This window comes from Leptinotarsa decemlineata, unplaced genomic scaffold (genome assembly GCF_025532065.1).
Source record: "Leptinotarsa decemlineata unplaced genomic scaffold, Ldec_3_MD MMD2_tig00001621_RagTag_RagTag, whole genome shotgun sequence".
NCBI classification, from domain to species: domain Eukaryota; kingdom Metazoa; phylum Arthropoda; class Insecta; order Coleoptera; family Chrysomelidae; genus Leptinotarsa; species Leptinotarsa decemlineata.
This window is the reverse complement of record NW_027412566.1, coordinates 504,151-517,463: the sequence shown is the minus strand read 5'-3', so window position 1 is coordinate 517,463 and position 13,313 is coordinate 504,151. Positions and strand designations below refer to the sequence as shown.

Genomic DNA, 13,313 nt, shown 5'->3' with positions numbered 1-13,313 from the left:
TTAGCGCAAGATTTCTGGTCCGAAGTCAAGATCAATCCTCTGGATAGATTAGTGAAGCAGTTACTTTTGAAATCTTTACAAAGAGTTATTTCTATGGGTTATTTGAAGAAGGAATTATTATTGAAAAAAAAACAAGGAGTATGAATTTAAATTATATCAACGCCAATTTGTAAAATAAAACAAATATTGTGACTTGAAATGGAAGTGAAATAATAAACGAGTCAAATAATAAATTAAGTGAGAATGCAACAATGAGAAATGAAAACTCAAAATTCAATAAGGATAAATGATGTAAAAGTGCATAAAATAGAAAATAAGGAAGAAGATTGAGAACTAAAAAAGTATTGCAAGGATTGCTTGCTACCGGAATGCTATAGGTAGCGTTTTTGTTATATTCGAAACAAACGCTTTTGTTATATTCCTATTATGTGAAACATAATTAAATTTCTCAGATACTGTTAATGAATTTTTATATATCAATTTTGATTATTTTTTTTCTAGACAGACTGTGATAGATTATTTCTTGTTTGTTTTTATTATAATCTTCGATGTCTTATTTTTTGTCAACCAAACTATTATTGCCAATAATTCATATATTAATTTGGTAGAATTGTTCTGTGACAAGAATGTGATATGTAACCATGCGGGAAAGTTGCTATATGTAGATGCTATCGTTAGTGTGTTACTGTGTTGATGGTGTTTTTTGTAGTTGTTTGATAATAATACTGTAATATTTATTATTTAATAGTGAAAATGTCTTGTATGGTTTGCAGAAAATCGGATATTAGATTGTTTAGCGTTAGTAAAAACTATGGAACAATAAACCATACGGTTGGAGATGATTTAGCGGAAATTTATGGAGAAAAGGTAAAATGTTTGTTTATATAGTTACATGTTGAATTGCTTTCTTGCAAGCAATCACTGTATGTACCAAGAAAAAGGACATGAATTAATGAATGTTTACAGATTTCTTTGCACCTAGCCCCTGACAGTGTGGTTTGCAATGTCTGTATGAATATGCTGGACAATATGGCTATGCTCAGAAAGAATATATGGTCAATAATTACGAATCCCTGTGATCAACCACAGCCTGGTAAATTCTTGAAATTATGGAATATTTTTGCTTCTATCAAAATTGAAGAAGACTTGAAAGACGAACTTCAGAGAAATCAAACTCTCACACCATCCAAACTACTCAAACATAAATATTCTGTTCCCTATCAAAGCAATGAGGAAAGTCATATAGCAGAGCGAGAACGACTCAGGAGTATGAGTAAGTAATGAGATGAAGAAATTATTGAAGTTCTTGTCAAGTCAGATTGTTTTATTTTCAGGCCGTGGAACCATTGCTTCAAATACCAGTGAAGTGTCAAACATTCTCAATGGAGGAACAAGAGGTAGGAAGAAGAGAAAGGGCCATAATTGGACCAGACCCAAAAGAGGCAGGCCTAAATCTGTAGAATCAAGGAGTGGGAGTCGATCGACTAGTGAATGTTTTTCGCGCAGTTCTAAATCGAGATCGCCAGCCACAAAAAAGCAGGTAACTGATAATAGTCGGAAATCACCAGCGAGAAAAAAGCAAATTGTTGAATATGATGCTCAAGGCCGTCTGACTAAAAAACGTACACGATCTGTTAGCAGAGCACAAGAAGAAGAAGAAAGAAGAGAAGAAATAGAGGCGAATGGATTTACTTGCCAAGAAAAAGACTGCACTTTGTACTTCGAAGACTTAGAGGTGTTGAATTTACATAAAATAATCGATCATAAGTTGCTTGCTTTATACTATTGTGATGAATGTCAGCAGAGGTATACAACATTCCAGCATTTGGAGATTCACTCAAGAATCCATGATGTATTTTCATTTGCCTGCCTATACTGTAGGTGTGAATTAGAAAACCAGCGTGCATTGCAAAGGCATCTAGACGAACATTCCGTTTATTCAATTCGGTGTAAATTCTGCGATACAGAATTCTTGAGCAAATATCTGCGAGAACAACATGTGAAGACAGCTCACCGAGAAAAGAGAAAACGTCAAGTTCACAGAGATAAGTTGATAATTGCCAGAGTAGACAGTAGAAATAGTGAAAAGGTAAATAATAAAGACCGAGATGATTTTAGAGTGGAATACATGTATCACACGGATATGGAATATGAGGACGATGATATAGATGTAACTGTTGAGAATTTGAAATTGAGAAACATTGATTTCTATATGGCTGAAAATGAAAGGCTGGTGAATTATCCTGAGTTTAGTCCAGCTAGCGATCCCAATTTGAGGTTAACTGATGAGTCTGAGCATCAATCGGCTGATGAGCCAGACTTGTTGCTATCAGACGAAACAGACTTCAATCCAGCTGACAGCCCCTGTTCAAGACCACTTCAAGACCATCTACAGTCAACTCCCCTTGATGACCCAGAATCAGAGTTAGTGGAAGATTCATTCTTCGGGCCAACTGATGATTCAGAATTGTTCACAGATTATTCGCCGACACCAAGGTGAATTGATGGGAAGAGTTTTCTGGGTTACAAAAAGTTATTTTTATTCTTTATACAGGATGTCTCACCTCTACTCCCCAACGTTATATTTTTTTATTGAAGTTGTATTCAAAAATGTTTAAATCAGGTAGAACTTTGCTAAAAAATGTCACTGCTTTCAAACAAATCAAAGATCAATGTGGTTACAAAAAATATTTGAGAAAGTTGTCTGAGATCTCTCCAACTATGCATATATGTGATGTTCGCCGAAAAAAGAAACATGGTGTACAAGTTTTCGAGGAAAACTTGTTTAAAGTTTTGCACTGTATTACTACTATGTACATAATATCATTGGTCTAGGTATCTGTGACATCATTCCTTCAATCTGCAGTTGTAGTGTGGCGTTAGCTTCAGTTATCGAGTATGTGATTGGGCTGCAATACAGCTGATTAAAGTAACCTGTTCTAAAGTAACGTGCAAAGTAACCTTTTCTGAAGTAAGCAGCATAATAAGCACTAATGTTTCTCTGAAACCTTGTTGATTTTTCAACACTACTATGATTTTTTCAAGAGCGATAAATTCGTTTTTCCAACAAGTAGATGAATCAAAACTCTAACTGATGAAAAAAAGTTGAATACTACTTTTAGCAAAAAGATACATAAGTGATATCAGACTTGTATATAAAGTATATGTTGTATATTTGTCACATATACCAAGTTTTCATATGTCTGTAACATATGATCATTATTTAACCAACAGAGCTCTATGAAAGTGGATTTTTTGCTCTCCGAGTTATAAAAAAGCGTATGGATATTTTTCACTAAAAGTCATTGTCAGGCTATTAAAATCAAATTATATTCCTATTTCCGTAGTGATCATATATTTCTATGAAATCAACTTTTATTTTCGAATGAACATATTCACCCAAGAAACAAAAAACTCGATTTAGTCCTGATTTGATAAAATTTGTCATGGTCTTAGAAATGTAAACAACATTTTTGAAAATTTTTGAAAAAAATGTCATGCCATTAAAAAAAATGTCAATTTTTTATAAGTAACAAATAACATTCAAGGGTACATATTACTTTTGGTATAATTCAAAGCAGAAAATTCCTATTTCATGTAGTCCATTGATTTAAAAAAAAAACTCCTTGCTGACTTATTTCTGTACATAATCTTTAAGACAAATCTCTTTTTTAAATAAGTAAATTACGTGAAACCAGTGTTTACTTTTCTTAATTGAACCCTGAACTTCTGCTTCCTGAAAAATCAGAACCAAATGAAATTTCCACGCAATATATAGATCTCTATGAGGGTTGTACAAAATAAAGAGTTTGTGCCATACATATATCAATACATTCCATCAAATACTGCAAAAACCTAGATCTGTAATTAATAAAAAAAAATGAAAAAATCAGATATAAAGAACTGTTTTAAATTTTTGAAAACTGTATGTTTAATGGAAAGAAAATTCAAACTTCTTAAAACAAAATTGGTTTCGATGTCATAACCATATACCCATGACCATGATTCGTCGCCAGTTATGACAGCTTTCTTTTCAAGGTTAGTACTAACTGAAAAAGCAGTAAATGCAATACGGCTAGCGCCATCTATGTGTTAGGCCCTAGAATTTTCAGCACATGTAGTAAAAGGGTGAATGCTTTTGTGAAAATATTGCAACATGAACAAACTTAATGTCAAAGAAATATGAGGAAATGATTATTTTAACGCCTTTAAAAAAATTAATGGATTTTTCTGTCGACGACCTATGAACAATAACCCTTAAAAGACTCTGAGACATGAAGGAACAGTATAAAATAGTGCCATATTTGAATAATGGCCAATTTTGTTGTGATAGTGCCTTTATAGTCTTTTCGAATCTACATTAAGTAGCTACACATCAAGATAAACTATTCAATTCCAGTGCTTTGGACATTTATCAGACAAGGAGTCTTGGAAATTGGTATCCTCTTCTTAAATTCAAATTCTGGTGAAAAATTATCAAAAAAACTTTTTTTTTACCTTCAAATTTCACTCTCAACTCTATCTGTGTAACAGTAAAATAAACAACCTCTTTTTAATGTATGTTTAATTTAATATGTATATTTGTATATTCAATATGTATATTTGATATTTATTTCACTGGAACAAATCTCGACTCAAGTAAAAAAACACTAACAGATTGATGACTTTTCTCATCGTATTCAACCCATTCTTTATCTGACAGATCAACGTTTTTGAATATTGTTGCGCTTTCCTCCACCTTCGCGATCCATCCTGTTCCTGGTGTGAAGTCGATGAGCTCAAATCCCCGGCATTCGAAGGTTACAATGGGAGCAAAATTTCCCTGGTTATCATTGGTATATTTTCCTAGAAATTTGACATTAAGTCAGTAACAATAAGATAGATAGACATATACTTTATTGTCCAAGAAAATACAATCTTATTGACAAAGCTTGTTGAAAAAATCTTCAAAGAATAAAAGAAAAGAAACAATTCAAAAACACATACCCAAAAACATAATTAGAGCAAAACCAAGTTCACATATCTAATAGATAAAATATAATAATAGAAAATAAAATTTAACAAAGTTAAACGTTAAGACCTTGTTAGTCTTTAGCCCTCACAAGTTTCGACTTCTGAGGGTTGTTGTTCGTGGGGTGTGACAGCTGGTTAACGGAAAAACATATTTGAATTATGTATAAGCTGAGCAAAATTTTCATTTGTGATCTTTACATGTTGACAGTGGATGGACATTGAACATAGCTCTTAATATTTTTTCTATGCTCTGAATGCTTCATCAGCATGTGACGAGGAACCCCAGAATACTAATCCATATTGTAGAACTGGCTGAACAAGTCCATAATATATTAATTTAAGTACATTAAAAAAAAACAGAATCTATGAGCTGTCTTATCATGTAACAATATGTGCTTAGAATAGAGCATACAGCTTTTATATGAGCCTTCCGTGTTAATTTTTGATCGAGTGTAACACCCAGAAATTTCATTGTTTTTGTAGCTTCAGTTGATTTTCCATTGATATGTAGGTAAAGATTTTGGTCAGGAGTAATATTTCTTGGTAAAAACCGCATAAAATATGTTTTCGTCACATTCAATTGCAGACCGTTCTGAGCACAATATTCACAAAGCTTACTATTCACAATTAATTGTTCAATGTCGGTGTTTGACCAGAATATTTGTATCATCAGCATACAGTAAGATTTGTTCAGGATAACTGCAGTATTTTTTTATGTGTGATGTGAATATTATGAAGCATAAGGGCCCCAATATTGAGCCTTGGGGTACTCCTAGGTTAGATTCTTTTGTTTGCGATTTCGAGTTGTCATACACTGTTATTTGTGTATGCTCAGATAGATAAGACTTCGCTCAGTCAATAGGTACTCCACGCACACCAACAGCTCCTAATTTAAGCAATCGTGGGGCCTAAGCCAGTCCTACACTCTTGCCCACTACCAAACCGATAACCGGATTCCTGCATGAGTCCTCTTAACTTATTTAAATATAAGAACTATCACTGATTGAAAATACTATCATATTAACTTAACAACTTGATTTTATTTTATTTATAATAAAAAATGTATCTCAAGTGCACCCCCCTCAGTAAATTCCTAGATCCCCTCCTGATCTGAGGTAACCAGTTTCTGTGATGATTGCCCTGGAAAACCTGGCATGTGCCTTTCTTACTCCAATAAAATACACACCTGAGGCCTCTTTTACACGGAGAGATTCACGTCTCTCGCTCCCTAGAGAAAGAAACGCAACAAGTCCAATGAAGCATCCAAATGGAGAGCGGAAGCAACCATGCCTCGGGAAACGCGAGCTTTCACGTCTCCTGCGCCTCAAGCAGGGAAGCCACATTCTTTCCCCAAAATGCAAAAAGGTTAGTGGGGACTTTCACAAGACGAGTGAAAACGGCTCTCTCCCCCTTCCCTGGTTGACGATTCACACTACGATGTGGAGATATTAATCAAAACTGTCTGCAACAGACTCCCTCTTTTGGATAAAAGTCTCGACATGTATAAAGAGAAAAATAAAGTCGTAAAAAATTGGGTGAAAATCTGCAAGGTGCTCAACTATATGTATCCAAAACATTCTTGATTGTTGGCGTTCCTGTCGTCGAAGTTGGTGTCGATGGAAGAGAATGTGGCAACAGCAGCTCTTGTGCGATCCGTTCTACGACTGAGCTCAAGGAGCCAGGAACTGAAAACGCTTCCAGTATGAATGGGCGGTATGGAGTGAAGCTCCTTATGTGAAAGAGTCCTAACAATACCTAAATGATAATTGTGCATTTAATTTTTAGACAAATTGGCAAGCTCTTCTGTGTGACACTGGTTCGCCGAAGACGGATATGAAGGAAAACTTAGCTTCACAAAAAAAGTAATTTGGCTTAATGGGCCTCAATGGAAGCAAAAGCCATTAACTTTGTATATAAACTAACCCCATTAACAGAGAGAGACAAGTAATTGCAGAAATCTGTAACAATTTTTGAGCTTTAATTCAACACTGAACTTGTAGATGGCACTGAATGATATTTTGTTTATTGGTCATTGGTCTCTACAGGATCATTAGAACAAATGAGGGAGACATTATTGGTTGCAGAGATGGACAATAGGACAATGTACTGAAATTTAAACAGAGTTTTTACTGTCGCGGCCAATGTGTTAGTAAATTCTCTGCAGATGTTTTTTTTTTCAGATTGTGGAAGAAAAAACCCATAGAAACAGCAGGAAATAATGGTACCTTGTATTTAAAAAATTGACAAAAAATAATTACCATTACTACCGGCAATAATGTCGACGGTACCTTCTCGAGAGCATAATTTACACTTTGCACAGAAATTGACTTCATATTTCCCTGATCTACCAGGAAATGTATGAGACTCGCACACATCATGCCATTTATCTGATATTTCTCCACAATTGATGCACTTGAATTTCACCAAAAATGTGTAATCTGGGTGGTTAGTATACAGCTCTTCTATTCCTTCCAATGTTACTTTTATTTGTAACTGTTGTTTTACCATTTTCGAAATCGATAACTAAAAAAAGCAAACTACTCAGCTTTCTAACCTTAAGAGAGTGAAAGTAAAAAAATAAATGAAAAATTATTTAACAAAAAATTCTTCTTGGCTTTGGCTTCTTGGCCATTACCCAGTTTCGACAAAAAAGCCTGTATTTTGTCCTCGTTTGATGAGATGATTATTAAACTTTCAGTCTCTTCCACACCAGATTTGTTACCATTTCCCATTTTTATTTCATTAATTTTTTAGTTTTTGAGCCCAAATCGTCTTTTTTTTGACCTGAGAGCCATTCACAGGTAATATTTATTAAATTAATGGTTTGAATTTATTATTGTTACAGGAGGTGTGGTAATATCAATTACAGGTGAATTAAGTTTACGGCCAGGTATTTATTTATCAAATCGATGTTTTTTACAATGGAATTTGTTGGGATTGAAGTTAAACAGAAGTATTATTGTTGATTTATATTATTTCTTTTTCGTTGTTTTTCGCTACCTTATATAATCTTCCATTAGTCAGATTAACTTCTCTTCTTCTCTGGATAACTGAAATAAATTCCAAGTCATTCGAAGAAATTGAAGAAAATTCATTGCTTTTGTTTGAGAAATTCCCAAATTTCGGATGTATTTTTGAAATAATTTCATCTGCTTTGTAAAATGACAGGTTGTCCAAAGGCATAACTTCTTTAATTTTCTTCATTTAGAAAATTCAGGACAAGTTTCACTAGTGCTATTGTGGCTATACTGCTTATAGAATACACACTATATTTTCTGCTGACAAATACCCAACCTACGGTTTTCATTTTTATCAGTTCCAGATTACATTTAGTTGTTCCTCGCCTACACTGTTTTTCGATGTGGCCGTAAAACAGACAATTATTGTTATTTGAAATGAAAACCTCACACCTATCACAATAGCTTTCTCGCTAGGAAAAAGTTACTGCTGCGAAATATGTAATATATTTTTTTAAATAAAGTTTTTGAAGATCAAATCGTAAGGTGAAGTTTATAAAATTACTATATATCTTCATCAATTAACGACCGAACCAAACAGGAACTTTCTTTAGCTTTCTTTAGACAAGTGGGTTCATTCAACGACGTTTAATGCATGTAATGGAATTGACTGATACTTGATGAAAATCCATGACCTATCCAAGAAACATTTTATTTACAAAAACGCAATACGTTTTTCAGGCGAGTCTTTACTGGTTAGTTAGTGTAGACACGCCTGAAGAAACTATTGTATAGCAAAAGTGTTGCGTTTTTGTGGAACTATTTGGGGAAAATCTCGCAATAAAGTGTTTTTTGAAGTTGATAATGCGCATATATATGGTGTTTTCATTAATAATTCGCCATAATGGAATAATTCAATTTGTGTCAGATGTCAAATTCAATAATAAAAACAAACTTTTTTGGAACTCCTGGATAAATAGCTCTGGTAGCTGAAGCCATCAATAAAAAAATAAGAACAGCTGAGGCCAGGATTTTGTACATCCTTACAAGGTATTTCATGAAAAGATTTGAGCAATTTATAAATTATAACGATAAAATAAAGCAGAAACTGACAACTGACGTAACGTAATGTCAAATTCCGTTTCAAAACCAACCTCACGAATATGTTTCAAATCATAGTTGATGTGACGTCATCGCTTCAACGCCAGATTGGATCTATTTGAATCACAGAGGAATACGTTTTGAATACATGAGAGCCAGAAAACACGTATAGTGACCAATAGTAATTACATATGTTTCAAATGGACCAATGAGGGAATTCATCACTGATGACTTCATCATGTTTATAGAGGGCGCAGACATTTAAGCCAGTCCTGCCCGTAAAGTGGCAACCCTGCTGATTAATTATAGTTTAAGGAGGGTTCACATAATGGGACTTGGAATCTATATAAGAACCCTGGTTATAAGACTTTTAAGTACATTTTAGCCTGTCTGAATGCGCCAAGTGGAATTAATGTCTATGAATATTTATAGACATAGCATAACATTTTGACAACTTACATAAAACATACATTGATTTATTAATCAAGTGTAGATTAAAAATTATCAGATCATTGAATTGGAAATTTAGTCTGCGAGTCTATGAAGGCTTCTGTAAAATCTCTCGTAAAATATGGCGCCTGCACATACAAAAGTTAAGAAATCACTGAATTTATACCTAAATTTTTGAATGCAAATATAATATCTAGTGGCGACCCTGTTCAGAAGTTTGACAGAGATATAAACAGTGACGTATTATCTTGCTTAGCCATATATATGTAAACTGATTTGATTGTTTAGAAGAGTTGTTGCAGCACCACAATTTATTTAAGAAAAATTTCATTATGCATACCGAAGAACCAGTCTGACATTATTCCTTTCTTATAATCGTAAAGGGTTGTCAGTTATTCGTAATTAGTGGATTGCAATAAACCATCAATCATGGATCAAATGCTACCTAGTCCAGGGTTTAGTATACCCAGCATAGGTAAGACACCAATAATTATTTTTTGTGGATAATAGTATTTTGGCTAGCTTCTTCCACATCTGAAATGAATTTGAAAGATACAAGGTGAGCGGGGCCTCAGTTCGAGAATCCTACAAATCCATGCCCAGTGTGAATATTGAATATTTCAATGAATTTCGGTGGAAATCCAACAAAAATTTCTCATTTGAAAATTTGATGTAAAGATTTGACATGAGACGGGGGTAAAAAGATATGATAGAAATATATGTCTTCCTTAAAATATATCTGGAACTAATTAGAACTATACCTATATAAAACATTTTGTAAAGTCAACTTACCAGAAGAAATCCCGATAAAACAAATTTGTTCTTGTTTTCAACAAGGAACACTAAGTAGAATATATTTTAATGTGTAATCTGTTTAAATCTGTTTAAAATCTGTTTTTCCGTTAATCAGCTGCCGCCCCCATACGAACGACAACTCTCAGAAGTTGAGAAACTTGTGCGAGCTAAGGACTAACGAGGTCTTACCTTTTAACGTGTGATTCCTAACACGGTTGCAGAATTATTCCAGCTTCAACCAGATAAATTCTCTACCGAAAAATATCTGGTCGAGGCGGGAATCGAACACACGACCTTCCGATCGTGAGTCGGACGCACTACCACCGCGGCCAATTCCAATATTAATTCAAAAACATATTCTAGATGAAACTGTATTATTGTTCATAAAAAAACACAGAATTTCAATAAATGATCTATTTCGGACATATAAAGAGTTACAGCAATTAATGGATTCATACAATTTTCAGGGACGCCTCTTCATCAACCGGAGGAAGATCAGATGATCCTCCCTAATGCCCTTCAGCAGCAGCAGCAACCTAGCACTTCTCAAGTTCCACCCTTGGCACCAATGGGTGGTCTAACGCCAACTTTGGGTCTCGGCATGGGCCATGCCATGTCTATGACCCCAACTAAGTATGTTACTGGATTCGCTCTTCCAATGAGTACCATTACCCAGCAAACTCCAGTGAGTAGCATGAATTTTTAATCTGATCCAGCAATAGACAATATCTTATTCAACCACCATTTCAAATGTTTTCACAAAAAGCTCTCTAGCTTAAATTTGTCGAGAGCTGTTTCTAATATTTCCTTTTGAAACAAGAACTACTGTTTATAATTTGACTGTTTATAAATTAGTGAACAAAAATTTCAAAATATAATAATTTGGGATGTAATTGTTTTGCCCACAATTGATAATGGGAAATTTTTATGAAAGATAATTTTTTTGAGAAAAATAAAATTTTTGGTTCGGGTATGGTTTGGACTTTCGGGGTTTTTCATCTCCAACGACATCTTCGAAATGCTTATACCGCTAGCACTTTAGGCCTTTGTTAATATTTCTCACACTTTGTTACACTTCATTTCATCATTTTTTACATAAAATTTTATACAAAATTTTTTGATACATACTTCAGGGACATATATATATAATTAACAAATATAATCGGATGCTTCAAACCCGTAAAATTTAAAAATTGTAGTTATTTTCTGAACATACCCATGAATGGTATTGGAAAATGAAACAATATATGGAAATAAAGTTCTTCTTTTATTTAGCAACATACTATGATGAGTCCTCTGGTTAACTTGGGGGGATCAGTAGTTACCGGATCAACACCCACCATGGCTCCAGCAACTCCTTCTCCATTGACTCCAATGACTCCACATTCTGCTGATCCAGGAATAATTCCTCAACTACAGTAAGTTTCCATCAAATCAAATATTCCACATGCAAAAAAAAAAATATGTGAAGATAGTGTGGTAATTTTGGCTCTTTTATTTCAGAAATATCGTATCAACAGTTAATCTGAACTGTAAATTGGACTTGAAAAAAATCGCCCTCCACGCAAGAAATGCTGAATACAATCCAAAACGTTTTGCTGCTGTCATAATGAGGATACGAGAACCCCGTACCACTGCATTAATCTTCTCCTCCGGTAAAATGGTGTGTACAGGCGCTAAAAGCGAGGAAGACTCCAGGTTGGCTGCTAGAAAATATGCCAGGATCATACAAAAACTTGGTTTCAATGCGAAATTCCTTGATTTCAAAATCCAAAACATGGTCGGCAGCTGCGACGTTAAATTTCCCATTAGATTAGAGGGGCTCGTGCTCACTCACAGTTCTTTCAGTAGTTACGAACCTGAATTGTTCCCCGGATTGATCTACCGAATGGTGAAACCTAGGATAGTTCTGTTGATTTTCGTTTCCGGAAAGGTTGTGTTAACGGGTGCCAAAGTTAGGCAAGAAATTTATGAAGCTTTTGATAATATTTATCCTATATTGAAAAGTTTCAAAAAACAGTGATTCCTTTATTGTATTCTCATTTTGTATTCTTTTATGACGTATGGACTTAAGTTATTGTAATTAAAATTATTATTTAATTGGTTAAATATGTCGTTATTTAACTCCCCAAAATTAATTGAGTATCTTTGTTTTTCTCCGATTGAAATATAAAAAAAATTGCCAAAGAAAAATAATAACCATAGATGGAAAGGTAGATAATTTTTATGAATTCATTTATACAGACAAAATAGTTTCTATTCAGGAAAACTTCCGATTTTTCAGATGTATAAAGTTCCCCCCTTCTCAACAGGACAAGATATCAAAGTCTGATGAACTTTGCATAAAAAGCCTTAGTTTTTAGTATTTTTGAATGGAAAAGAGAATTGTAGTTTTGCAATTTTCTATTTCTATATTTTTCAAATGTATTGCTGGACTCAATGTATTTGATACGATCGACCTGAAGATAATCGAAAGTAAAAGTCGCTGGGGACCAGATCTGAGAACACAGTGGATGCGGAAGCAAATTGAAGCCCGATTCTTGTAATTTTAACATCAAATGGGGTCGCGATTTTGTTCTTCAAATGCTGCAATAACGCGATAGTCGATTAATATACCATGCGCATCCCAAAATACTGATACCATAACCTTGCCAGCTGACCTTTTAAAGTCGGATAACCACGTGCAGTTCACTCAGATGACGATCGTTTTGATTTTGGTTTGAAATGATTGAGCCATGTTTCATCCATCGACTAGCTTCTAGGCTACAGAAGGCACTCTCAAATGACCATCATAAGACTATCGGCATCCTGACGAGGGAAAATGGCGACAAAGCCGCCAACCTCCAGGAGAGTGCTGAGATTCTTATGGAAACTCACTTCCCAGGTTCTGTCTTTCCTGGAACGGCGAACTGGACGGATGTACCAATATGACTGGCAATATGCTAGTACAGTAATTGATGAGGACAAAATAAGATGGGCTATATCGGGCTTTCCCCC

At 34.4% G+C, this 13,313-nt stretch overlaps 3 protein-coding genes across 3 annotated transcripts; 2 read left to right on the top strand and 1 right to left on the bottom strand.

The window, feature by feature from the left end:
* Positions 1-661: 661 nt before the first annotated feature.
* Positions 662-3,698, top strand: LOC111509019 (uncharacterized). Its single transcript, XM_023164689.2, has 3 exons — positions 662-867; positions 967-1,273; positions 1,335-3,698. Exons 1-3 carry the CDS (start codon positions 754-756, stop codon positions 2,498-2,500), a joined length of 1,587 nt encoding a protein of 528 aa, XP_023020457.2. The 5' UTR covers positions 662-753; the 3' UTR covers positions 2,501-3,698.
* An 851-nt stretch (positions 3,699-4,549) lies between these two features.
* Positions 4,550-7,597, bottom strand: LOC111509020 (UPF0587 protein CG4646). Its single transcript, XM_023164690.2, has 2 exons — positions 7,272-7,597; positions 4,550-4,845 (listed from the first exon to the last, which is right to left on the bottom strand). Exons 1-2 carry the CDS (start codon positions 7,519-7,521, stop codon positions 4,610-4,612), a joined length of 486 nt encoding a protein of 161 aa, XP_023020458.1. The 5' UTR covers positions 7,522-7,597; the 3' UTR covers positions 4,550-4,609.
* Positions 7,598-9,735: 2,138 nt separating this feature from the next.
* On the top strand, positions 9,736-12,425 carry Tbp (TATA binding protein). The gene is made up of 4 exons (XM_074176119.1): positions 9,736-9,996; positions 10,784-11,001; positions 11,592-11,734; positions 11,820-12,425. The coding sequence occupies exons 1-4, from the start codon at positions 9,951-9,953 to the stop codon at positions 12,337-12,339; spliced, it is 927 nt and encodes a 308-aa protein (XP_074032220.1). The 5' UTR covers positions 9,736-9,950; the 3' UTR covers positions 12,340-12,425.
* The last annotated feature ends 888 nt before the right edge of the window (positions 12,426-13,313 follow it).

Bases quoted from the DNA above. Each gene is read 5' to 3' on its own strand.
- LOC111509019 (XM_023164689.2), top strand. From the start codon at position 754: ATGTCTTGTATGGTTTGCAGAAAATCGGATATTAGATTGTTTAGCGTT. The intron at 868-966 runs GTAAAATGTTTG...GAATGTTTACAG, and splicing joins CGGAAATTTATGGAGAAAAG to ATTTCTTTGCACCTAGCCCC. The intron at 1,274-1,334 runs GTAAGTAATGAG...TTTTATTTTCAG, and splicing joins AGAACGACTCAGGAGTATGA to GCCGTGGAACCATTGCTTCA.
- LOC111509020 (XM_023164690.2), bottom strand. From the start codon at position 7,521: ATGGTAAAACAACAGTTACAAATAAAAGTAACATTGGAAGGAATAGAA. The intron at 4,846-7,271 runs GTAATTATTTTT...TCAAATTTCTAG, and splicing joins CATTATTGCCGGTAGTAATG to GAAAATATACCAATGATAAC.
- Tbp (XM_074176119.1), top strand. From the start codon at position 9,951: ATGGATCAAATGCTACCTAGTCCAGGGTTTAGTATACCCAGCATAG. The intron at 11,002-11,591 runs GTGAGTAGCATG...TCTTTTATTTAG, and splicing joins CCATTACCCAGCAAACTCCA to CAACATACTATGATGAGTCC. The intron at 11,735-11,819 runs GTAAGTTTCCAT...CTTTTATTTCAG, and splicing joins GGAATAATTCCTCAACTACA to AAATATCGTATCAACAGTTA.